General features: G+C 38.3%; 4 protein-coding genes and 1 long non-coding RNA gene across 7 annotated transcripts; 2 read left to right on the plus strand and 3 right to left on the minus strand.

Moving 5' to 3' along the window:
- LOC136249796 (survival of motor neuron-related-splicing factor 30-like) lies at positions 1 to 2,484 on the minus strand. Its single transcript, XM_066041922.1, has 7 exons — positions 2,333 to 2,484; positions 2,090 to 2,155; positions 1,986 to 2,030; positions 1,335 to 1,520; positions 439 to 539; positions 185 to 386; positions 1 to 128 (listed from the first exon to the last, which is right to left on the minus strand). Exons 1-7 carry the CDS (start codon positions 2,393 to 2,395, stop codon positions 45 to 47), a joined length of 747 nt encoding a protein of 248 aa, XP_065897994.1. The 5' UTR covers positions 2,396 to 2,484; the 3' UTR covers positions 1 to 44.
- On the plus strand, positions 2,420 to 12,970 carry LOC136249794 (mRNA-capping enzyme-like). The gene is made up of 14 exons (XM_066041918.1): positions 2,420 to 2,578; positions 2,672 to 2,870; positions 4,463 to 4,664; positions 5,080 to 5,381; positions 7,569 to 7,670; positions 7,723 to 7,858; positions 8,284 to 8,355; positions 9,266 to 9,349; positions 9,400 to 9,483; positions 9,601 to 9,669; positions 9,721 to 9,821; positions 10,479 to 10,551; positions 12,293 to 12,425; positions 12,735 to 12,970. The coding sequence occupies exons 1-14, from the start codon at positions 2,524 to 2,526 to the stop codon at positions 12,875 to 12,877; spliced, it is 1,755 nt and encodes a 584-aa protein (XP_065897990.1). The 5' UTR covers positions 2,420 to 2,523; the 3' UTR covers positions 12,878 to 12,970.
- Positions 12,971 to 13,759: 789 nt separating this feature from the next.
- LOC136249795 (ras-related protein Rab-32-like) lies at positions 13,760 to 15,710 on the minus strand. 2 transcript variants are annotated; one of them, XM_066041919.1, is made up of 8 exons: positions 15,553 to 15,710; positions 15,188 to 15,485; positions 14,747 to 14,893; positions 14,563 to 14,638; positions 14,481 to 14,509; positions 14,271 to 14,426; positions 14,077 to 14,205; positions 13,760 to 14,028 (listed from the first exon to the last, which is right to left on the minus strand). In XM_066041919.1, exons 1-8 carry the CDS (start codon positions 15,564 to 15,566, stop codon positions 13,960 to 13,962), a joined length of 918 nt encoding a protein of 305 aa, XP_065897991.1. In that variant the 5' UTR covers positions 15,567 to 15,710; the 3' UTR covers positions 13,760 to 13,959. The 2 variants fall into 2 exon arrangements, with proteins under 2 accessions (XP_065897991.1, XP_065897992.1); XM_066041920.1 differs by having other exon boundaries at positions 13,794 to 14,028; positions 15,531 to 15,710.
- A 2,089-nt stretch (positions 15,711 to 17,799) lies between these two features.
- Positions 17,800 to 21,109, minus strand: LOC136249800 (ras-related protein Rab-32-like). 2 transcript variants are annotated; one of them, XM_066041927.1, is made up of 8 exons: positions 20,574 to 21,109; positions 19,610 to 19,738; positions 19,451 to 19,526; positions 19,365 to 19,396; positions 19,159 to 19,314; positions 18,358 to 18,486; positions 18,237 to 18,310; positions 17,800 to 18,172 (listed from the first exon to the last, which is right to left on the minus strand). In XM_066041927.1, the coding sequence occupies exons 1-7, from the start codon at positions 20,934 to 20,936 to the stop codon at positions 18,242 to 18,244; spliced, it is 954 nt and encodes a 317-aa protein (XP_065897999.1). In that variant the 5' UTR covers positions 20,937 to 21,109; the 3' UTR covers positions 17,800 to 18,172; positions 18,237 to 18,241. The 2 variants fall into 2 exon arrangements, with proteins under 2 accessions (XP_065897999.1, XP_065897998.1); XM_066041926.1 differs by having other exon boundaries at positions 17,800 to 18,310.
- Positions 20,444 to 25,775, plus strand: LOC136249802 (uncharacterized). The gene is made up of 3 exons (XR_010698331.1): positions 20,444 to 20,515; positions 25,262 to 25,414; positions 25,672 to 25,775. It is a non-coding gene; the product is annotated as an uncharacterized lncRNA (long non-coding RNA).
- Positions 25,776 to 27,011: the final 1,236 nt, after the last annotated feature.

The raw sequence follows: 27,011 nt of genomic DNA on the forward strand, positions 1-27,011 counted from the left end.
TAAATTAACATGTTATCAACTTATGTAATATATGAATGATGATGCTATGAATTTGATTTAGTGTAGCCCTTCGGCTGTACATAACCAGTCATTCCTTTACCGCCAACATTACAAGTACCTACACCAACCTGAATGGGAGGGAACATAACATGTGACAGTAGTACAATATACATACACCGCGTACCTTTCCGTGTATTGAGTCTGGAACTGCAAAGATGCTTCGCTTTTGTTTGCCTCCAATTGGAGCTCCTTTCTTGCCTGATCGGTGAGCAAATTCCTTCCATCTTAATTTCTCCTTCTCTCTGGCATCCTCAATCTCTTGTAGTCGGGTCACCTTCTTCTGCACTTTCTTCTTCCGTAGTTCTTGAAGCTCCTTCTTGTGTTGTCTAGAAGGTACAAGTACATCATACACATACACACAATTTACAGTAAACTCACTTGGTTGTTTTGGCTCTAGCAATATCATTAGGATTCTTCTTCCGATCATGCCCAGCAGAAGTATAAATGTCACCCACTCCAGCTGGCTTAACATCAATGTACTACACCACACACAACAAAGAACAATGTAAAGTGCCCATACCACCACACAAATAGTTGCAATGCTACACATATAGTATGTTCACGTTGAGCTGAATCCTGAAAAACAGCTAAAAATTAAAAGTGGATTTTTTCTCAACAGAGTTAACATTTCAGCTAACCAGATGATTATTGGTAACAGCAAAGGTGTCAACAACAGACACGTACGGTTTGGCTCCATTACAAGTTCGGGAAAGGGCTGTAATGGACACTGTACTTATATGGCTTCCCCACAGGAAATGTATTGTGAAAATTTTGATTGGCCATAAATATTATGTCAAAGATTTGAACAAAAAGATTTTGAAATATTTTTAGCGGATCAAGCAGTACTACAAATGAGCCAAATTTCAAGATCATGTGTAATTGCATCCATGAGTTATTAGATGTTTTTGAGGATTCAGCTCAACGTGAACATACTATAGTTTTGGACACAATCAAAGTACTATTGCAGAAAATGGGTCTAAATAATGTCCTTGTACCATGAGTGGACGGGGCCAAGGGATACAACCATGTACAACAGTGCCACACAAACAACACCAGCTGAAATGCTTGGATGCCAAAGAGCTATGGAACGAGCCAGTTTTGCTATACTCACCCACTCATATACTACTGTTACTAGCATTCACCCTTAGCTTTACTTCACACTTATAGAACAACAAAAGATGACAAAATGATACTTGCAGGGTGATGTACGTAACTCAACAGGAGAGTTGATTTGTGACTAATACCGGGTCTCATTTATAGTTTTGATAACTTACTCTCACAGTTTCTAAACTATCGTAGCCATCAAAGATGACTTTACATGTGGAACGATCATCTGACACTCCAAGAATTCTGGCCGAATAGTACTTGCTGTTCTTCCATAGTGCCTGACATTTGTCACCAACCTTCCAGTTGTACTGAACGTCACTTTTAGCAAGACTGTCCTGACTCCTGGCTGATGGCTATACAGTACAAATTGCAATATGAATGAAATATAGTTGAAAGATACATTAATGTTATTTGGTATCTGGGGTGTGTTCTATTAGAGTACTTGAATAAAATGGAACCTCCCAAAATATTGTTGAAGTGGGCCTTAAAGGGTGGTTATACTGGCTAACAAATTTTTATCCAAGAACACTGCAATAGACAATGAGACTGGATAGAAGGTACATAAAATGGACTTCTTTTAGGGTAATAGAAGCAAAATAGCACTCACAGGTCACTAATTCATATTGCTTAATTACTTACAACAAAGGAGGTCTCTCCCATTACACCATATACATTTGTAGAAGAAAACAAATTTGATCTGCTCACATTATCTACCACATGCACGTGTAGGGTATCTACTTATGAAATGTCAAATTTATATTGCACACATATACCCACACATGCACACAGTACTGTACATATACATGAACCATACAAACCTCGGGGGCTATTTTGACAAGGTCTTCTGTTAGCTTTACAACTTCCTGTGAGGAAAAGTTAACTGCTTATCACAAGTACTAACAAGTATGTGTAGTTAACCCACCTCTAAATCTGTTTTCAGTTTCTTCAATTCTTCACTGTCAGGTTCATTGGTCAAGGCAGCCTCCACCTATAACAGAATTGCTTAGTATTAACGACAATAATGGTTTATAATACAGGAACCATTGCTCAAACGAAAATGGAGAATCGTGCGTATAAAAGCTGATCACATATTCTAAATAGTGCCCACCACAACACATAGATGAATTTTGTGTTATCCAACAAGAGCTGCCCACCGCATTCCTACCTGTTGTAGTTGTACTTGGTAAGTGGCCAAACTTTCTCTCAGTTGTGCTGCGTCTTCGCTCATACTAACAAATTAATTGTTATTTAAAAATCTAATTATAAATACGTATATTTTTCAAATTCCGTGGAGCGGTATGAACTAATGTACGGTTGGTACGGGAAGATACATTGATGGTAGCGAAATAGAGGAGAATGAACATCCCGGAAAGATGGCTGAACTGTCCTAGGAAGGGAAGAATTGTGGCTGGTAAGAAAACTATAACCCACAATTAAATCATTGTGCATGTAGTGTATGAAATAAGCTGTCTTTCAATATTTTTTTCCTTTTTGTATCTCCTAGGAAAATTCCTGCCATTTAAGACCCCCCTCAGTGACCGGTACAATGACCAGGTTCCAGAAGAGAACAGGTTCCCATTAGCAATGTTGCTAGATAGTTTTCCAATAGGACTAGTGGTAGACCTCACTAAAACAGATCGATACTATGACAAGCAGGAAGTGATACAAAGAGGGATCGGCTATCACAAGCTTCTATGTGAAGGGTAAAGTGTTGTCAATAAAGTGTCAACAGGATGTATGTAGTAGGGTGTTCCTCAGTATTTCATTGAATTGTATTTTATTGAATTGTATTTCATTGAAACAATTTCCTTTGGCTACTGATAGTGAGGACATAAGTCAGACAGCCTCTTGAATAACTTGATAAGTATAGTTTCCCTTTGCCTGTTTAATATCAGTGAGGGCCAATGTGAATAAGTAAATAAATTCCAATCGAGCTTTTATTTAGAACTGGTTTTTAATCATACTATAGTGCTGTATAGTACAGACCACAAAGGAGTAGGCATGGCCCACAAAATAACATCACCCAAAACCAGCCTCAATTTTCTCAGACGACAATGAGACAGGTAAAACTAAACCCAAACAAGCTTTCAGATCGACCCGAAATGCTTTCAATTGCTACGGAATTTAAAAAATATATATATTTAATGGAATTTTCTACTGACTGACTGACTGACTGACTGACTGACTGACTGACTGACTGACTGACTGACTGACTGACTGACTGACTGACTGACTGACTGACTGACTGACTGACTGACTGACTGACTGACTGACTGACTGACTGACTGACTGATGCCTTCAGACAAGCGTAACTCAATAACAGCTAAGGCTACGTGCTTGATTTTTTCACTGTTTGACGTTGCATTGGCCTGAGAGGTGCCTTTTGGCATACCGCAGTATGTACAATACATTCTTACTTACCAGTGTCCTTCTTTGTGTCCCATTCATCTTTCCTGACAGTTAAAAGAGTCGATTTGGCAGTAGCGTGTGATGGCTTCCCTTTGAAACGGAATTTGTCTGTATTTTTCATATTGGCTACTTTGATTGTAGAGGTGCTTTTCGAACAGTTCTTGATTCGTAGTAGTGTTGTTTTAGTTACTAAAACTAAAAGTGGTTTTAGTTAGAACTTTTGCTTTTAGCAAGAGTTCATAATATATATATATATTTAGGAGAGTAACCAACGCCTGTATTGCCCCTTCAAAATGCACTGAGTAATAATTGTGCAACATTGTGTAACATATCTGGAATATTTTAGTATAGTATTTTAGTATAAATACTGCTAACCAATAGCTGATTAGCAGTGTTTGCTTGGTATGCAGAAAATGTAGAATGCATTTTTATGAGACACCTTTATTTAATAAGTTGAGCCAGGTGCTCATCAGCACACCAAAGGTGACCTATGTCTGTTATCATTGTACACTATGTGGCCTAAGAAAGTTGGCTTTCATTTTATTTTGTGCTTAAAAATGATGACATTTGGATTGAAAAATGAATCAATTTAAATAATAGTAAAATTGATTGTATAACCAGGGGTGCAAGCTGGCTGTGGGCACACGCCTGGTTTCCTGAAGTTGTTTTCTGAAAATCATGTGTGTGTTTATATGTATGTTTGTTTGTCTTTCTGTACCCATGTGAGCAAAATTGTTTATGCTAAAAGCAGCCTATATGTGAGAAATTAAGGCTGTGTAGAACCAGTATTAACCTTCCAAGTTCACTGTAAGTGTACCAGCTTGAACTACAGGTGAAGTGAGCTACAAATAACAGTAATCTCAGACTTGTTTTCTTATCTTGGTAGTCATGGAGAGGCTCCTAATGCAGAACAGACCAAACAATTTGTTGAGTTGTGTAAACATTTCTTCTCTCTACCTGACCATCGTGGACAGATCATTGGTGTGCACTGTACCCATGGTTACAACAGGACTGGATTCCTAATTAGTGCCTACTTTATTGAGGAGGAGGATTGGAGCCTAGAACAAGCCATCAAGTCATTCTGTACAGTAAGTGTGTGTGTGTGTGTGTGTGTGTGTGTGTGTGTGTGTGTGTGTGTGTGTGTGTGTGTGTGTGTGTGTGTGTGTGTGTGTGTGTGTGTGTGTGTGTGTGTGTGTGTGTGTGTGTAGTGCGTGCGTGTGTGTATTTGTGCGTGTAGGAATTTGTTATATGTAGCAGTTATTGTTCTATGATAGCTGATACCGTATAGAGGGAAACTTTAGCGGGGGAAAACTTTGGCGAATTTGGCGTTCTGCTACAAATTCTCCAAAGTTTTACCCGCCAATTACTCGTAGCACCTCAGATTAGCATCTTTATAGCTAAGCATTGAGCTTTTATTTCGCCAAATGCAATTTAGCTTGCTATTCGCCAAAGTTTCCCTCCGTACGGTATTTTGTTCTACCTCTGAAATTACTATTATTTCAGGCTCGACCTCCAGGGATCTACAAGGACCATTACATCTCTGACTTGGCTGACCGCTACAATGCTGGAGATCGTGAAGAAATCACCACGCCTACCAAACCATCATGGTGTTTTGACGAGGATGGTTCTGGTGAAGAAGATGAACAAGCTGGCGATGGTAGTTTCAGGAAAAGAAAAAAGAGACGGAGGGAGGTGGTCAAGCGTGATGCTAAGTTTGTAATCAGCACTCCTCTCGTCACTGTTGCACAATCATCAATCAGAGAAGAAGTACAGGAGGCATGTCAGGTGATCTGCAACTGGGAACGGTATGTAATTGAACAGTGTGTTGTAGTACTGAAATTAATCATTTGTAGATTGACAACTTAAATAGGAAATGTGCTTTTTAAGTATTCATTCATTCTATCTTCAGGTGAATTTTATCCTGAAGGTTTTGAAAGAGAACAACATAATGATACTTTAGTGTATCAAATAATTTCTAGGGCACCAGCATACTCTTTAAAAGATTGTTTCAGTAAAGTAATGTTTTACAGTACAAGAATGCACTGAAAGCCATAGGCAAGTCCTGCCAATGACTAAACTAAAATTAATGTTCACAAACATTGCTGGAGTGATCGAGGGGGGGGGGGGTTTGTTTATTTGTTTCTACCTACATCCCCATATTCATATGTGCTGCAGTAGTTCATGATGGGTAATCTTTTCTTATTAAGTTTCTATAACTTGTCCTTCAAGTTGAATAGAATAAAATGGAAAATAGTGTCCTGTGGACAATTCAGATGTTGTGGCTTTCTGTCAGTCATATAATCACATGTATAGTCGGTTGTGTTCACCTGAGCCCTTGTTTCTTGTTAATAACTCGTTACATGGGCCAGCTGCCAAAACATTTAGTAATGCTGTGAAGCCCTTTAAATGCTGGAACTGGTAATCAAAAAAAAGCACTTTGATGTGGACAAGAACAAGTGAGTTATGAGGCATGCGTAAACAAACATGAAAACGTGCTTGTTCCAGTACAAAACCATTGGGAGTGAACACATGTTCACCTCTTTGATATTACTATATTTGGTGGGGGCTCAGGTGAATGTATACCAACTATAGTATGTGTGGAATTTGCACTATCAACCAGGTATTGATGTTGACATTAGGGCTGAGCGATACTGCCATTTTAGTATCACGATCGATACTAAAGCCACTATTCACGATCGATACTAAAGCCACTATTCACGATACTGAATAGTTCACGATACTTACAAATAAGTCAATCATAGCTGGTGCTACATAGCATATTGCTCAGCATTCCTGTAGGAAGTCCTTATAGGTGATAACAAACTAGCCACTATCATCCTTGTTTACAGTAACAGTTATTGTAACACATGCTTTGAGGTTGTTATGGTGTTCACACCTCTCTGCAGGGGAAACCAGATGGGTGGACTTTATCATTTACAAGAATTCTTAGCCTAGTACTGCATAACAAATGGATTTTTAATGACAGTAATGTTTTAATGACAGTAATGTACAGGCATGGTATCACGATAGTTAATAACAAAATATCGCGATATCGATACTTTCAAAATATCACGATATATCGCTAAAACGGTAGTATCGCTCAGCCCTAGTTGACATTGGAATTAACTTTTGCCACATTCGCAATAGATGTAGGGACTTGCCTCTTAGCTACAGCACGTATTACATTAGAATTAGGGAAAGAAAGATTGTAATGTGTTTCTCAGATAAGTGTAATATGGATTTACAATTCATGTATTAAAAAACGGTGTTGGTTAAATATGTTGAATTTCTTGGGAATGGGGATAATGATGATGTATGATCGTGTGTTCTGTTGTGTCATTGTGATTGGCGGAATCAAGAGTTCATAATATAGAATATATATATTATGAACTCTTGGTGGAATCCATTATCAAATATGTGCCCTTGTTGTATATATGATGTTCAGTATTGGGACAGTTACTTTTTAAATGTAACTCGTTACATATTACATATTATTTACAACTGAACTATTTAGTTACAGTTACATATTACCCATATAATAAAGTAACTATAATAATATTACGTATTATATTACTTTGTGTCCGCAGCCTTAAGCTGTCATGTGTGAAACTACCACTTTATCACATGACATGATTGTGCTGTTGGACAACATGCAAATCTTGGTTATAAGCAAGAAGCTTGTGAATAATCTTCATTCAGTAGGCTTCATTGCTTCGTAGTGGCTAGGCGTTACTCAGTGGATTACTAACAAGATTAGTAACTTCGTTACTTAAAGTAATAATATTACGTATTATTAGACTCGTTACAGTAACTTCATTACTTAGGTAACGCGTTACATTTGCAAGTAAATAACTTGCGTTGTATTACCTGTTTTTGACAGCATATTTCGTTATATTACTTCGTTACCACAAAAGTAATATTATTACATAACGCATTACTTATGTAACGCGTTACTCCCAACACTGATAATGTTAGGGTATCTTCTTGCTTAGGTCAGGTTTTCCTGGTGCCCAACCTGTTTCCATGGATACCAAAAATATCATGTTCATTCGACAAAAGCCATTCCGTGTCAGTTGGAAAGCTGACGGAACAAGGTACAGTGAGTATTAACGATTATGTTTTTCCTTTAGTTTCCTGTTGCTATAGATACATGATGCTAATACGGAATTCAGAGCACGTATACATGGTTGACAGAGACAACACAGTGTTTGCAGTAAGAGGGCTTAAGTTTCCATCACGAAGAAATCCTGAAGAGAGTCTGCGAGATACTCTTGTGGATGGAGTAAGTCATAGCATATAACTGCCACAGCCTACACCAACTTAACTACCAGTAATATTTTATGTGCTATGTTACAATGTAGAATGCATAGGCTCTAAGGCTTATTTGAATGAGGCTTGTATTAAATGATTACTAATGATGATGTGTGGGAAATTCCCTGGGAAAACCCATGTATACATTCATGAGAATAATTAATAGTTCCTGTCAAAGGTTTGTACAGTGGAGTTTCGACCATCCTACAGCGTCCTAATAAAAATGGAACCTCAAGTGATGCATAAGTGTCCTAGTTTAGCTGGTCTCCTGTCAAGTGGGAACCTGTTAAGTGTGTGGACATTTGATGACACTTTACTGATCTTTGGCACCTTGATGTTACACAGATTTCACGTAGTAAAGTTTATAGTGTGTTGTGACTGAGTTTCTTCCTATAGGAGATGGTACTAGACAAGGATAAAGGTGTGATCAAGCCTCGTTACCTCATGTATGATATTATGCAGTTTGAGGTAAAAATACTCCTAATACAATGCATTGTAGGAATACTTTATTCCTGTGACACTATTGTTAGATGTTTATTTTGTGCTATATATGTCTGTCTCTAGGTTAAACATGGTGTTATGGTAGTAGACAGGGTATTTTGTGTTGAGTTTTGCTTCCTTATAGCTACAGTAGTAGACAGTACTTTAATCAGCAAGTCACAAGACTTGCACTGCATGTGATCATGCGTTCTGGTTTATGTGTCCCTACTGGGACTGAGCCAACAACAAGGTTTCTATGCTATTTTAGAGACCTGAGGACGATGTGGGCAAGGGCTACATGCTCAATTCAATTACTGAGGGTGCATAAGTGTTTCAAAACCTTCTTTGAGAAAGAAAGAGTGAGAGAAAGTGGCGAACTGTGCAATTAGTATCGTGATTTTGAAGCTTTGTACTGTTGATAGTGTCGTAGTATTAGTGCATCAACACCTGTCTTGTCCAGAAAGTGTATTATAATACATAAATCTATTTTATTTTAATTTTAAGCCTCCAGGCATTAAAGGAAATTATGCATGAACTTTCTAATGGATATTGTAAGACTGTCAAGTAATATCAAACTGTACTACCTTGTTTGCTGGTTGGTCATCTACATATCAGAATTATTACTATTGCAATGGGGTAATAATTTTTTTTTTGGGGGGGGAGGGGGTTACGGACCAGCAAAGTTGGGCAGTAGGAACCTACATGAATACATGTATCAACAGACAAATGTTTTATGAAACTAAAACACACACACACACACACACACACACACACACACACACACACACACACACACACACACACACACACACACACACACACACACACACACACACACACACACACACACACACGAAATCATTGCATTACAATATATGTTTTGTGGTATCTACTGTAGAACAGTACAGACGTGTCAAAATGTGACCATCCCAAGAGGTTACATTGTATCGAGAAAGAAGTAATTCAACCTAGAGAAGAGGCTGTAAGTGGGTTGCTGTGTGTGTTGCTAGGGTATCATTTTGGTCTATGTAGTGTAAGAAAGGTAACTTGATGAAGGAGAGTGAACCATTTAGTATAAGACTCAAAGGTTTCTGGGATGTAGCAAACACTAGAACGGTTAGCAAACATAATTCATGCACACCAAACACATGCACACATACGCATGCATGCACTAGCTTCACACACACACACATGCACACATACAGAACTTTAATGTCACTTGCTGGTTTTCAGGTACTGGAGAATCTTATTCCAACACTTGCTCATGAAAATGATGGACTGATATTTTCACCAGCATTAGAGGTGAGACTATAACACTTTTGATGTTAATTATATCATACACCACACCACTAGCCCTACACTGCTGGCCAGTGTAATGACCTGCTAAAGTGGAAACCAGCAGAACTGAACACAGTGGACTTCAAGTTGAAGATTGAAAGAACAGGAGGAGCAGGGTGAGTATTGACTTTTGTCATCTTGTATATGTGGTGTATGGTACCTAAAGATTATCACCTGGGAGTAATCCCATGGACAAGGGAGCATGTAGCTCTGTAAACAGCAAAATTCTAACATGGCTGTCGTATACTATTAAAAGTAATATTTAGAGTGTTATTTAGAGTAATATTTAAATCCTTGTTAAGACATTACACAGAGACGCATGTTTGATATTACCGGCACAATGAAACGAAGCTGTGGAAACCAAAGCAGAAGGGTGGTAGAAGAGGTATAACAAGACAGCCTTTCTCTATTTGCTGATTACACGAAATTACTCCGGTTGACTATTCCAAGCTTTTACTTAAACTTAACAGCCTTCCCATCAAAGAATTTTTGCTGCGTTGACACAAGACAATGAAGTAGCGGCCCATTCTGTGTATCCCTGTGGTGTGTAAGAATAATGTAACTGATGATATATGTCACTAGCACCAGACACCATGTTTGAAGTTTGCCCATAATGTTAGTAGTGTTTGGAGTTGCATGCTCCCTTGTACACATTGTATGTGTGTCCAACAATCATTTTTTTATGCAGAAGTGTACAGTACGTGTGTGTGTGTGCGTGCGTGCGTGCATGTCTCCTGAGTAATGCTGTTGTTGTTTGTCTGTATACCATATAGGATACTTCCTGAAACCATTGGCAACTTGTACGTAGGAGGCTATGAAAAGCCATTTGCCACCATAAAAGTCAAGGTATATCTGTTTACACTGTAATTGTATTTCTCATGTAGTAATTATGGTGGCTTTAAAGGTTCACTACATGTATGCATCATCATACTATAATAGTAGTATATATTAGGGATCATGGAGATTTGGGTTTTTCTGGCCAAGAATATCACCCAAATACCAGCTTCATATACCATCCTGGCCTGGCGCCTTGGCAGTAATGGTTATGTATACTTACAAACAAAGAGCAGTAGGTGAAGTGCCTCTACAATCAATCCAGTCACCATGGAAATATGGACGATTCCTGCATATAAATTTATTGCGCTTCCGCAAATTGACACCTTGGGCTGTCAGCAAAAAAGAAATGGGAGCACAAAGGTAAGTCCATGATACGTGAAAAAATCAGGCCTGTAGCCTTAGCTGTTATCAAATTACGCTTGTCTAAAGGCATCAGGCAGGCAAGCAAGCAGGCAGTTAATCAGTCGGTAGAAAATCAAAAAAAGTAGCAATCTATTGAAAGCATTTAGAGTTGTACCAAGAGTTCGACTCTAAATGACTACCAAGAGTTTGACTCTTGGTCGTACTGAAGGCACTTTTGGGCTTGATGCTGTGAAACAGGCTGAACCTGAAAACAAAGTGTAATGGCCACTACTTTTTCAAGTCAGTAATTGATAGTTTGTGCTACAGTAGACAATGTCAATATGGCTGACAATAGTTGTGGGAAAATAAACTGTGACTACATGATGACAGTTTGTCATGTAATAGTTATCTTATCAGCCATTAAGTGATTATTGTTTACATAGTTATATTGTTGTTGTTGTTTTACTACATCCTCTTTTGCAGGTGATAGCCTGGAAGGGGGTTCGGGTTTGTAGTAGAAATTCTTGGGGAGGGGGCCCTGGGTGCTTCCCCCTGGACCATTCTGAGCGAAAACAATGCACAGACAAATGTTCCCTTAGGCAGTAAGACCAAAAAAAAGTACTGTTTGTGCATCTAACCAACTAAAACCTACACACTGCTGTTTATGTAGACACTATGTTAGTACTAACTAATCTTTACTTCCAGCCAACATACTGATGGAAAACTTTAATCTTTTAGCGCAGTGGCACCCTCCACACTTGAGTCCCTTAGTTGGCTAAACCTTCTTCCAAGTATAAACATTATCTTTCCTCCTGTGATGGTCAACAATCGAGGAAGTGTCTTGACTGTACTCCAATATATTCGAGACATCACATACCCACCACATGCTCAAAACATTAATAATGTAAATATACATCAACTATTCAACAAGTTAGCACATGTATTACACGTTTATTGCAGTTGCTGTTTTGTAACTAGTCTTTCATGCCAGTCCTTCACCATTTTTACCACATATTATGTGTGCAATTGATCAATACTTGATTCATTGATGATTCAGCTTTACATCTTGCAACCCTCAAGAGCAATGTAGGACAATTCCAGTGTGAAAAGTAGCTGCTGGAGAGTGCAGGGCTTTAAGTTTGGTGTGATTTTTATATTGTGAAGTTTTCTGCCTCTGAAAAGGGATCCATTCAAACCCCACCTGGCTACGCCCTTGTTAGCATCATAAATACATATATACATAAGTTATTAGTGGCTATAGGAGGACAATCTCTTTACAATTTTGGGACCCTCTGTGTTGGTGTCCTGAGTCTGTTGTATTTAGTGTTTGTCCGTAAAGATCTTCTGCATGTCTATTAAAGAGTAGCTATGTAGCTCATTGTGTATGAGGGGAACAATAATACTGTAGAATGAGAACAGGGCTCTGAAGGAATATGATGGAAGGATCATTGAGTGTTTCTGGGACAGCAGGAATACCACATGGAAGTTCCTTCGTGTCAGAGAAGACAAGAGTTTCCCTAACAGTCATGTAACTGCCACAAGTAAGACACGCTAATGTATAATATATATATATATATATATATAAATATATAGATAGGAATGCATTGCATTCATTGCTAGTATTGAAGTGTGCTGTTTATTGTGCTATTCAACTTACCCAAGGTCATGTGTTATGGTATACATTCTTCCTTCCTGGTTTTACAATAATATGACTCAGCTATATAGATGTCTTTGCTACACTGGCATGAGACTACGTAGTGTTGTGTGTGTCATATGTAATCATTTAATTCCTGAGAGGGCTCATACTGTAGTGATGCATTCGACTGTAACAAGTAAACATTGTACCACAGGTGTGTGCAACTCTATCATCCATCCGGTCACTAGAGAGTGGTTACTAGATGAGGTTGAGAGATGTCGCTGGAAACCAAGACTACCACCACCCACACAGAACACACGCACAAACATGCCGCCACCAAAACTACCTGGTAGATAAAACCTTCATCATTAGTGTAGCTATACTTATGTGAGGTTTTTATAATATAGATTTTGTATGGCATTAAAAAAAATACTTCTGATATATTTTTAATACCGTAAATCAGGATATTTGCCATCAATCATCGGCTACATCGATCAGTCAATCTAAAAACAACATATTACTATTAACAAATGATGTTCTAGTAATCATTGTTTAAGTCTTGAGTCCTTGTAACTAGATTAGGTAACCTATGGGTCCGACCTTCAGTGCTGGTCACTGTAAAGCATTAATAATAATCAATAAGAAGGAATACAATGGAATTATATGTCCATAACAAATTTGGACAGGTAATTCCATTGTACTCATTCTGGGAGTTTTTGTTTCACCTTGGCTAACAAGGTGTCACTTTTAAGGTGAGCTCTACCAGCCATTCTTTTTTGTGAGTAGTTTAACGTAGGATTGTTTCGCTTCTGCTACACCATTTGTCAAAACTTGGGATTTTCAATAAGACAAACAATTTTCAACATTGACATTCTCCTAATTTACAATAGTTGTACAATGACTTATTGCCACTGTGGCACCTGTTAATACAGGAATTTTCAGCTGGAGAAGGATACCAGACTGTTTAATTGATATGATGTCTATATCAAGTCACCACTAGGTTTAGGATTTTTTCTGCATTAATGTTGAGATACTAACTCCCTACACTGTAGCCTTCTCTAGGATCCCTAAATAGTGGTTCACAATTCCTGGAAGCCAATTAATGACCACATCTGAATTAGAGAAGTTAATTATTATTATATTGAAACTGTACCTCAGCTGCTGGTTATTATTTCTGATAGCTAAATAATTATGCATCTATTGTCTGCTTGCTTGTAATATCATTTTCCAGGGTAAAGAACTAAGGTTACAAGACAACTGTTAATCCTGCTGGGAGAAGGCAGGTGATTTTATGTCTGCTTGGTATTAATGTTTTAAGATTAAAAGATTAATATTATTTATAAAGTATATTTGAATTGTTATAGTTATTGTCATCAAATTCTTGATACTTTCATGTATCTCTGGAGCCTACTACCATGATCACTGCACATGTTTCACTTTCATTTTGCTTTAAGATGATCAGGTGTTTCACACACTTTTGGGAGGTTAGGGTAACTTTCTTTGAGTACCTGAATGACATCACATAACTATATTTGGAATAATATCTTTATACTGACCTCCCTGACCACTTGCTCCACAGCATAGCTAATACCCTCTCCTGTCTTGGCAGATGTTATAAAGTAATCCCTAAACCCATGTCTTCTAGCAGTAGTAGAGCCATCATAGCGACACCCCTCCATATCACACTGTAACAAGCGTACACATATCATGAGTCATTCTACTAGGGCTAGAACTTTTTGAATGTGTTTACCTTGTTTCCTAGCAGATACACAGGGATGGGATCACCAGATGTCAGGCACACAGAATTGTTAATTCTTTTCTTCAACTCTACAGCAGCTGATAAACTTTTCTCATCCAATAGGCTGAATACTACAAAAGCAGCCATTGCTCCACCATAGAATTCTCTCTGCAAGAACAGAAAGTACAATAACAAGTTTATATTTCTTAGCTACACACTCACATAATGCTCTTCCTTTGCTAATACAGCGTCTAAAAAAGGTGTACACAGATCACAATAATATGGTTGAATATTCATTGCTAACCTGATAGATCCCAAAAGTTGAGTGTGTATAAACGTTCCTTGTAACGAACAATTTTGCAGCGACAATTTACAGTAGACTATATACAAAGATGTTAAGGAAATGTTAGCTACGTACAATATGCAGACCATCCTGAGCATGCAAGCACACTAATCTGTACTATACATAAGTGCTACATTCAGGATACGCTAACATTATATCGGCAATCAAAACTCTTCTCCACTGCATGCTGCATCATCTGCGTCTTCCCTGTACACTTCTCACCAACCACAAGTATTTTGATCTCTTGGCTATCTATGGAGTGGTAGCTGGGTTCTTTGGTGACTGGAATGTCCTGCAACAGAAATTTCAAATGTAAATCTATTCAAGAGTTATATTACAGCACTGAATTTCACACCCACTAGGGACATAGTCACAACTCTTTGAGTAGACTATCAAAAATCCAACCAAGCACTGACAATTTTGAAGACACCTGGCTAAAACATCAATGGATCAAGACATTATAGCCAAAACAAGGTGAACAAATTGTCATTCAAGCTTTTCGGTACTTAAATCCAGTGCTACCACATGTAGGCATCATGACAGTGATTACTCATTGCACCCACCATGACGTACACTGTAAACTAACCAGTCTCTTTTGAGGGATGTCCGCTTTGGAAAGTCGTAGTAGTTCTTGACTGCTAAGTAGTGATGCATAACTGTCTGTTGAACTAGTTAAACTATCGGTAACTTGAACAGCATAAGGGAGCTCATTGTCAGCCTTAACAACTCCTCGTGGACTTGGAGCATAGAATGTACTATTGCCACTGGTGTATGGCAACGGACAATTCGGCTGCATGACTCTACCAGGGACGAGTTCAGCAAATCGATTGATTAAGCGATGCATGATTGATGATGATTCTACCCAGATCGCTTGCTGAATGATACTATATAAAGTAGATAGCAATAGTTCAGTGTACGAAGGTCTGTACTTTGGTGCTTTTCCTTTTATACCATTTCCTCGACATTTTTCAAGAAACGTGCACAGTCACATGTTCCTATCACAAGACTGCTGAAGTGATCACTCCGACCTCGTACCCTTTCGTACGCCACCGTGAATGATGTAGTTGAGTGGACAAGAACAATATTCCCCTTAATATGACGTCATGGAATAATATAAGCCAATTAATGCACACCATAACGTTTTCAGAAGGGTGTGGTAATCTACAAAAACAATCACAAAATCAATTTCTTATCTGTATTAGCTAATTGTTCTAATGGAGAGGTTATATAAAATCTCTGGAGGCATTCCTCAAACACTTGATAGCTAGTTGTTGTACAGTTGAGTACACTTATGTACAAGCATCATGAAGTTAGTGTTATATGCTTTGGATCAAAGGGAAAAAAAGCAGTGAAACAAGAGACGTTGTCTATACCTACTGATACACTAATGGAAATTTAATCCACCTAATTCATTTACTTGTTTCCTAGTATATAACAAGTAAATGAAAAAACAAGAAACAACACTGAATTCAAAGTACATGTGATGGAAGCACCTGACCCTCATATTGCAAGGTCAAGTGCTCTGATAGTCACTGGGCTGTTCCAATGAGACCTGGCTCCACGCAAGCAGGTTATAGCTGACCTCAGTAAAGACTGAAAAACTGGTGGAACATCTAATCCAGGACACTACACTGCTATAACTCTGGTCTCTCTTAGCAGCAAGCAGAGATGCCAACCTCTTGCATGCAGTAGTGGCCACACCACCCATTGACCCATTCCCCCAAAAGTAGAGAATACCAAAGGGGTGAAAGAGCCAATTTCAACATCCCTTACATGCTTACACTGTTTGTCGCACTCAAACGGCTAGCCATGCTAACTCCTGCATGTGATACTAACCAGCTGTTGATGGCAGCTCACAAACTTGTTCATTGTGCAGTCTTAAGATGATCGGGTGTATGATTTTGCACATTTGAGGTAAGTACATCTTCTGAACACCTTGTAACAAATGTAAAATGGAATAGCTAGTTTGTGTGCACTGACCACTTGTTCCAGGCATCATTAATGCCCTTGCTGACTATTTTAGCAGATGCTATGAAGTAGTCACTAAACCCATGTGTTGTAGTGATGCTGGAATCATTACAATGACATCCCTTCATGTATAATAGGAATGATCATTACAACTTAAATCAAATATGCATGGTCTACAATACAAGTATAGCTGTTACTTTCAACATTGGAAGACAGTGCCTCTGGCAGTACATAAGAGTTTTGTAACTCGTTCGCTGGCAAATCAGACACATGCGACGATACAGCTAGTACATGGTTGCATGCCTTTTTTACTTGAACAGATCATGGTCGCTATGCAATAATATTTGTCAGAGGAGGTTGATCACAACTGCCTATGATATGAGATTCCACAGCCAATCATTGCTCAGTTGAGATGCTAAGGCTTGTTTAACAGCTAGGAAATCAGTATGTTGCACTGAGAAGGCTTGGTAGGGTCCTTGAACAGACTGGTGCAAATCCATATACTTTATAATTAGAATATTAGTACACATCATAGTTTTGAGATAGATGACATGTGGCCAACCTCCTCTGATGGTGTGCATTATACAGCACTGTGTGGTGGATTAACAATAACAGTATAAGTTATGGATGAAAATTCATTAGAGCCAGAAACAAATGAGTCATGCATGTTTTGCATAATAATGTTGCATTTATACATGGAAATTCACTGTTAGTATACTTGACCAATGTCTCCAGTGGTATAAAACGGAGTTTAAATCAGCAGGCTATATGGTAATTCTGCTTGACGCATTGTACCTAAAGTCCATACAGTTAATCCCAGCTGTACTGTGACTGTAGAAGACCGGACCTTCGAGTAACAGCCTGGTCTGTCTAACAGCCCACATAGCCACATTCCAGTTAAAACAATAATATTCCATAGCACTAACTAGTTGTTGTCAACATGCAAAATATGTCCTGAGACTTGATGTACATAGTAATACCTTTGCCAGGGTTCCAGACAAGGTTGGGGAATGAATTGAACTATTAAAATTACAGTGGAGATTCATTACTTTCAGAGCCAACCCTGCTTAACAATATTTTCTGATAGCCTCTTCACTTAAATGCCTAAAAGTTATAAGGTGCTGTGTATGGTTCTTGTTGGTGTTGTGGTGTTGCAATTACTTTAGTACAGAATATGTGACCCTTCACTATGTTAATCATGCAATCAATCACTGAAATGAAGTGGTCTTACACTGGACTATGTTTCAAGATATTGATACATTATTATCAAGAGTTTATAAACTCTTAACTACATTCAGTATGTTAAATTTATAGCTATACAGGTAGCTACACAACAAAATGGTGCTTATAACTCTACATACATTATCTGGCAAGTTTTCTGTTCTTTGGCTATATACTAACAATCTGATTAACAGATGACAATTTTTAAATACATACATCCACGTGGTAGCTAAGCTAGTTCCGGGGGTTAAGGTATATTATTTGTAACTATACAATATGATGCTGTGATTTTTGACTCTGTATCCTTAGGAATTCCATCGAGTCCAAAGAATCTACACCTGAGACTAGTGGAAAGGTTCTAAGCATCTCAATGTACTAGCTTCTGTGTGGCAGGAATAGTATTCATGACACATTGTAGGCTTTGTAGCCCAATGGGACAGCCCTACACATATCACTTTGACTTGAGATGAGGAGGGGTTTCGCACACTGGTGGAAGGTTGGGATAGCTTTCTTTAAGTACCTAAACAACAGGATATCCACATATATACATGAAGTTTCCTGACTAACCTTTTCGACTGCATTTCTTACAGCGACATCAATGCCAGCACCCGTCTTAGCAGATGTTTTGAGGTAGTCAGTGAACTTATGTTTTTCACCAGTACTGGCTCCATCATAATGCTGTCCTCGTGCATCACACTATGAAAATATCAACCATGATCAAACATTATGTCAGGGTTTATGCAGATTCAATAATCTTAGGATACAAACACTCTAGCTAATTGAACACTTGATAAAGCACAGCAAACTGTTACATGTCTTGTTTCCTGTACAGACAGTTAGGATGCAATATATGCTATTGTAGTATGAAAGAAGCAAGTAATTTGACACACATCCTTATTTGATGAAAGTTTCTATTGCCAGCTTCAGCAACATTTAAGTATGGAATTCAAAACAAGAAAACCTTCAGGACACGTTAACCAACTGTATTCTTAAATGGTATTGGTTAGGCCTTTGGCTTTTACTATATATGCATACAAAACAGTTGGCTGTCACAATGCAATAGTGGTATTGTGAAATCCAGTAAAACTATAACCATTGGCTGGTAAAACAAGGGAAACATATAGGAAGGATAAAAAATGCTTTTCAATACATATGTTTATCCCCATGTGTATATATGGCTTCATCCAGCCACATATGAAACTCCTCTGCGACACAATTAACAAATCATAGAACAAATCAATGTGATAGATACATCAATTGTAGAGGTCACAGTTGCATTATTATTTCACCTGTATAGTAGGCTAAATGGCATAACGTTACTGGTCCAAACTGCATGTATGTTACAAAGACTCCCATAAGTATAGTTACCTTGTTTCCCAGCAGGTAAACAGGGATGGGATCACCAGACAACATACACACAGAGTTGTTGATCCTCTTCTTCCATTCTACAGTAGCTGATAAACTTTCTTTGTTTGACATGTCATAAACAACAAATGCAGCCATCACTCCACTAAAGAAGTCCTTCTAAGGAAATAGTTACTTTCCACTTTTCATTTCAAATTATTCAAACTCACCACACCACGTTCTTCTTTGGTCAGGGCATCCTCTAAAGAATATCACCAAATAAGTATTGTTACACAGTACACAGTTATATGCTAACCTGGCAACTCTAACAAAATTACTGTGTAAGTATGCTGGCCATACCCCACAGCCTTGCTATGTGCTTTTATGATAGACTAACAGTAATGTTAAGAAAATTTAGTTTACAGTTGTATGTACATGTAATGTTTGAGTACTACCAGTTGGTACTAAAGGATACATCAGGATTATACTGGCAACTAAACTTCTTTCCCAGTGCTCGACGAATTAGTTGTGTCTTTCCAGTAAATTTGCTGCCAACCACAACTATTCTGATCTCCTGGCTCTCTATAGGGTAGTAGCTTGACTGCTAAACAAAAACAAGTAAACCACATTTTATTATATGGCTACAAATTAGCGAGATATACAACCTTAGCTTCCCATTATACTGTGTCAGCACATATAGTACAAAGGAAAACATTATCAGTATCATCACAATATGCATGACACAAAAAACTTTGAAGTTCTGATCAGCAGAGAAATTAATGTAGGATGTAGTCCCCTCTACTCTGGGATTACCCGAGATGTTATTTGATAGAGTAAGGGTTGCATTACAAGTAGAATAGTTGAGTGACACCAAACTAAAGCTTCCTCTTGCACATGGCTATATATAGAAAATTCATGCAAACCTCTATAGCAAGAATGTATTTTAAAGGTATACAAAGGATTCAAAATTTATGCACTAAGCCTGGCTGTTGGCTATAAAAAAAAATCTGGCCAAGTAGCTACCAAGCTAAAGTTTGCCACCACAAAACCATCAAAAATTATGCAGACTATGTTGACGAATGGTCAACCAATGTTTTGATCCATTTTTCCATATTTAACATAAACAATGATGGATATGTAGGAAGCAACTCATTTCTCAGAGCTGTCACAAGATACCCCTTCATGACAGATATCCTTATATGACAGTGCTGTAGTTTCTAACTCCAAAAATGGTTAACAATTGCAATTTATGCATAGCTCAGTGGTATGGTTGCATGTCTCAACACACAATCATTGATGTTGCTGGGAACTTGCAATACACAGTAAACAAACTGAAGTGGTATAGCTATAGTGGCACACCGAGGTGATGTCTCAGTGCGAGGTGAATACGTTGTAATCTAAATATTTGTGTCAAGTAGCCTGCTTTATACATTTCTTACCGTTTTCCTTTGTAAGCTGCCTACATCCTGGCTGGTAACTGAAGCATAGCTGTCCCTTAAACCAGGTTGGGCCTCGGCTAGGACAAACTGTTGATCGTTTGTATGATCTTGGCTAGCACTGCTTCTGATACTACTCGCAACTTTCATCGGGCCATAGTAAAGAACTTTTTCGCTAGAGCTGACTGATTCTTGCAGTGACTGAAAAGAAGGTTCATTGTCTATTTTGACCTTTCGCGGATTCGAATCCGAGTTCGAATCATTGTCATAGAAGACACTCTTGCCGACAGGATTCCCGATTCCAGTAACAAGCTCCCCTGCACTATCTCTGGTATCCCGATTACCTCGTCGATTACCACTATTCATGTCCCACGACACGGTAGAGCCATAGATACCGGCTAAAAATATTAATGGTACGTATCAGACTAAATGAGTAGCTACCACACCAAGCGATCGAGTATTTTAAGTAGCTTGGTGACCTTGGCATTGATACACCTACACTAGCTAATATGGCTCTCTCGACTTCCATTTTTGTAAATACTTGTTTGACAACATTACAGTATGTGAAATCCCCATTTCCAGCGGGCATCCACCGCAAAAACGCTATGCTTATCTAATTAGCAGCAAGAATTAAGACCAAAATGCGCAAAGGTTAGTCTCGTGCCCAGCCGGGCTCGCGCTAATGCGCAAACACATTAGCGCGAGCCCTGCTGGGCACGAGACTACGAAGAAGTCTCGTCCCCAGCCGCCCACGCGCTTGATCACGGAAGGGACCTTCGCGTGATCGAGCGCGTGGGCGGCTGGAGACGAGACTAAATGCGCAGTGGAACCATGGATATATTATCTATGGTGGAACTCACTGACGTTCATTCAACAGCAGTCCAACAGATGCATCAAAAAAGTCAACTCATCTTGATACACTCAATTGGTACTACTGACAAGCAGGAGTCTACCGAAAGGCCTTGACTGCAGTCTGGCGCCGCCCGCTCCTTCAGTCGCAAACTGAATACTTTTTGTGAAGGGGCGGGCGGCGCCAGACTACCTTAACTGCTCGACTCAGAAAACAAACGTAACACTCCAGTTGTAGAAAGTAGAGAAGATACAAATTTAAAAAAAACTTTCATTTCATTTTATTAATTAGCAAAGCCCCTAAAGGGGTAAAACGCTAATACTTTGTGAAGTGCATGCTGCACTGATGACAGTGACGATGAACAAACAACAGTATAAAATAGCTACATCTGTAGGTTCTTGTCTGATGCGCACATCCACAGTCAACGACTGTAGCAAGATTTGTTAAGGCAAGCTGTCACCATTTGGACTGATCAACCCTGACCTACTATAAGTATTGTTGGTGATGCTAATACAGGCAAGGGCTGTTTTCTTCACAAATACACCCATGACTGTTTTGATTACTATAGACATAGTCACAGCCAACAGTTAGTTATGGCGTATTATGTGTGGTAGACTTGTCATAATGTTCCTTCTTTGGCATGTGTATGGGTGTAGTTTGCCTATGTCCAGTATGCTATCCAATCTACTAGGAATGTATAACTAGAATATTTATAAAGTAATATATTATCTTTTTACATTTGGTTAGCTATTTGGAAAACTTGGATGCATAGAAAAGGTATTGGCAGTGTCAGAATATAGAGATATTTTGGGTCATGGTGTTAGATTAAAGAGGCTTCGTTGTAATTTTAATTTATTATCAGTTGATGCATCTTGTATCTACAATAATACAAAATCATATGACTGCTAGAAACTTCCTCCCACGTGTGATTATGATTTTTGGAGGTATTATATTCTTGAAGTTTACAATGTTTGTTAAGCACAAGGAGTTTCTACTAGGAGAGTATTATTCCTGTTTACCATATTTTCAAGCATTTCAGATGCCAGTCTTCAGTCAGATAGTTTGCTTCAGTCGAAGAAATGGAAATCCTGAGAAGTCAAGTGCAACTGCCGTTATTAGTCCACAGCACTCCAAAATAAGAATGTAGTTTCCCGGCAACCTCCGTGACGTCATGCCTGAGTATCCACATTGAAGTAGTCTTGTGTGACCAGACTGCTTTCCCTCTTTTTGAGTGATGAATGGCCATCCACCAACCATTCTTCAAAAATGGGGATAAGTGGTCTGGCCATGCAAAACTAGACAATATTGTCCTTGTTTCTTAAAATTTATAAGCCTGTGCTGCAATAATCAATATTTTTTGTGAAGCTTTGCACTTGTAGCACTCTAAATTGGCTACAATATAACTTTAAATGTATGGTTCTGGTGGTTGTTGCTAACAATTGGTTCACTATACATGCCCTGATATCAAAATAATCTAATAGAACAGTCACATTTATATATATATACACTAGTATATACTTCAGTGAGTTGGTTTTTGTGACAATAAGGCCAAGATGCCTTGTTTCCCATTAATCAATACTTGAGCTAAAATTTCATATTTTGGTGAATCTTCAAAATGACAATACACTGTCCACTAGCTAGCAACTACTTTCAAACAACAGACTATAATTATAATATTATAGTTTATACAATGGATGTTCCAAAGGTTTGTAAGCATTTCATAAGCATATTAAACAGATGACAACAAAGCACTTTCCAAGAAATTTTAGTAACAAAGTAGATAAAGGAGTTTAATTCTATTAAAATGCCTCCCAGTGATTATGATTGCTGTAGTAGAATAACTGAGTGTTATATTCTCAGAGTAGCTGACTGCTTTATTGGAGTCCCAATCTCTAACACAGAAATATTTCATATCTTACTTACTATCCAATGTAATAGACGAAGCGGTATGAGGGAATTAATAAATGTTGCTCCCACCCGCAGTGAACTTTGAATATAGCTATCAGGACAGGACTGAAGTACATTCTCAGTGTATTATTTTATGGTCTTTTTGCTGCCGTTCTATGCAGCATGAACTTGCCATATGCACAAGTAGAATTATAGGAAAACGAGATCAGAATGTGGGACTGGAAACTGTCAACAGAAAACACCTGATAATGGTCATGATGTCAATATATGCTTGGATTTTAGTATCATTTTACAGCACAAGTTATAGTTGTGTGAGGTTTGTATCTGATTTGTAAACATACGGCCCGAGGGTGGAGTTATTTACAAATCCGAATGGGTGTGTTATAACTGATTTGTGGTATGGGGCATGCACAGACCAAAGGTGCTCATTTGTAACACAGAAGGAACAAGAAAGCAAGGCTACTGCTGAGCACTGTTTACAACAAACAATTTTACTCACTAATAACATCTTGATGGTTAGTTAATTCATTGTTAGCTAGTTTATTCGTTGGTAGCATGTTTCCCATACACAAGGGTGAGGTGTATATCAATGCCAATCACTCCAGCCATTGTACTGCTTCACATTGGGTGTCTGATATTCATTGTTAAGTGGTGCAGCACTGTAATAATCTTGGCTGGCTTAATTTATTGGCACTGCTTCCCATTCATTCAGATGAGTGCAGTGCTGTGTGTTTATTCATTCCAGAGCAATGTAACTCCTTGATGTATTATATTATAGCCAAATTCATTGCCTTGTATTGTGCCTTCCTGTGTTGGTCTGGTCTTTGAACTAATTAGTGGTCAGATTGTGTGGCCAAAATGAGGTATTAGCCATGTTACAATTGTTTTAAACTGATTTGTAACACTATCGGCAGCCTTTGATCTGCCCATGCACCATACTAGCATTGTGTTGGATCCTTCCACTAAAATAATTGAAACACTCTAATAGAGCAGTCTGCATTAAAATACTATAAAAATGTTTTATCACCTGAGACTCGCATTGAACGCCTGTGAATTTAATGGACTATATAGTTGGCAAACATTAGGTATAACCTAAAGACTAACTAAGTTGTGAACACTTGAAAGCTAGCAAATCCATAAATAGTTGGGTTTACAAGCATTCTAGTTAACATGACTGCCTGTGTGGGAAATATTTGCAGCCTCAGGATAAAAGTCACATGCTGTATGTGGCAGCTTAGGACTTGTAAACCTGGAGCTCCAGTGAGGAAGCTAAGGACACTATGAACTCTTCATGGACCCCACTCTAACCTGACAAGCTATAGCATACACCGCATACCATTATGTGACTTTTATCCTGAAGCTGCCAATACAGCTTCCCACATGCACGCACACACATGCACACACACACATGCACACACACACACATATATATACACAGACTAGGCACTGTCAGTTAACTAGAATATTTTGTAAAATGTTTATGGTTTCAAAGTAGTATGTAGTTAGCATTCACCACTGACAACTTAGCTAGTCTGTATGTATATATATATATATATATATATATATATATACACACCTTTGCCAACGTTCTTGACTGTTCTATTATAGGGTATATATTACTCTATTAGAGTGCTTTGATAAAGGGTCCAACGATGCTGCAGAGTAGTGAAATCCAGGAATTTCCCATTGTTCACTCCCATTCCTGCCTTCCATTCTCCATGTATGCCTATCTAATAACTGGAGTCCACGATAAGGGTGTGCTGTTTCATATAGTGATGTGAAAGCATTTGATAATTACTGATTAGGACTGTCATGTGGCTAGACAAATATAGAGTACGTAGGTATTACCACTATTAATATTTGGGAGTTTGCTTTGTCAAATCTCATGATCCACAAAGCAAATTTAATTGCCATATTTCTTTTATATTTGTAGACCAGGGGGTCCCAAGGAGCCATCATTGTCAATGTCTACAACATTACCCAACTACAAGTCACTTAATAACATGTACATCTGGAAGAGTGAAGTTGTGAAAGCAACATCCATTATCTCCTTCACTGATATCCTAACTGTTCTGGTGGAAACAAGGTACCTCAACAAAAAGGTTTTGATTAGTGAATCAGAAAAGTATGTTTCAAAACCTGGGAAGTATTTATACGATCCGGCCTATTTTAGTTTTACCAAATTCGGTTGCGTGTTGAATCCTAAACATTACCAAAACTGACAACATATTGTCTCCATAGAATATATAACAGTAAATGAACTTGGCAAGTGGTGGAAGCTATGGAGCTTCACAACCAGCTGCTGTCATTTAGCACATTGAATAATGTGAATTCTCTTGCTAGCATCTTGCAGTTCCGGATTGATGTACTACTGATATTGATTGGGATTCCATTTTAGTGAAAATACTGAGACATGACTGGTTTAATTAGTGCCTGCACAATCATGTAAGTTTGGTTATTTAATCTTAGCAGGGTATTGATGTAATATTTGCCAATAATGGCAACAGCACTCATTTCTAGTTAGTGATTCATCAAAATTTTATGGACAAACTAGATTATTTCTAGTTCACAATCACCTGGATATGCTCATGTATGCAGTTTAGTGTTTAGTGATAGCATCAATTCTATAAACTGTTTTTCAGCAGTGCCCAACAATTCAATTAGCTAGCTAGCGATATAGCTACAACAACAAAACAACAGAAGTACCAACAACAAAAAGCAAACAAGAAGTACAAGCAGGGCCGCCCACAGAAATTAAGGGGCCCAGGGCAAAGAGTTAAAGTGGGGGCCCTTGACCCAAGTTGTAAGGTGAAGACCAAAAAAAAAAAAGAAAAAAAGGTCACAACCTGCTGGCAATGACAATAACTACCCATCACCAACTATATCTCCTTATCTATAAGCTTGCTACACTGCTCCTCTGAAGAATACTGTGACTGCTCTATTAGAGTATTTAGATCTGACTGCTCTATTAGAGTATATCGATCTTTTAAACAGGTATTCGGGGGCCCTTCATGGGGCCTCCTGGGCCCCTTTCAGGCTGGGGCCCAGGGCAAAATGCCCCAGTTGCCCCCTCTGTGGGCGGCCCTGAGTACAAGGACAAAAAAAAATTAACAATACAACTGCTGAAAAGCAGATTTAAAAAGTGATAAAAGATCATGTTAAACATTTGAAGCCTATTACAGTAAGGTATTTTGCAGTACTAATGAGTAAAAACTTTTCATAGTATGCATTTAAGTGAATAGAGACTGAGTACAAACATATTGGAGAGAGAACACTTAGCTACATTTTTGATGACTGCGTTATTATATGCTGTAAGACCATAAATTTAGCAGATTATGATTATTTTGTGCATAATCATAGGCATAGCAACAGGGGGTGGGGGGAGGGGAGGGCTATGAGGTTCAGAAGGGGCTTGGTCCCTTCACTTTTAAAGACCAATATACTCTAATAGAGCAGTCAAATACTCAAATAGCATTAATAGAGCAGTCGTGTACTCAAAACAATCAGATGGTAAAGTTTAATCAAAATTTAATCTTAGAAGGCTGGTTTTTTGTGGAGAGACATGCCCCTTCCCTATAGAAAGTGCATGTCCCACATGCTTTATAAATTGTATCAACCATTCATCACCCTTCGTAGCCCCTCACTTTACTTTTAATTATGTTGCTATGATCTTGTGTGTGTTC

The sequence above is a fragment of the Dysidea avara genome, chromosome 3 (assembly GCF_963678975.1).
Source record: "Dysidea avara chromosome 3, odDysAvar1.4, whole genome shotgun sequence".
Classification (NCBI taxonomy): domain Eukaryota; kingdom Metazoa; phylum Porifera; class Demospongiae; order Dictyoceratida; family Dysideidae; genus Dysidea; species Dysidea avara.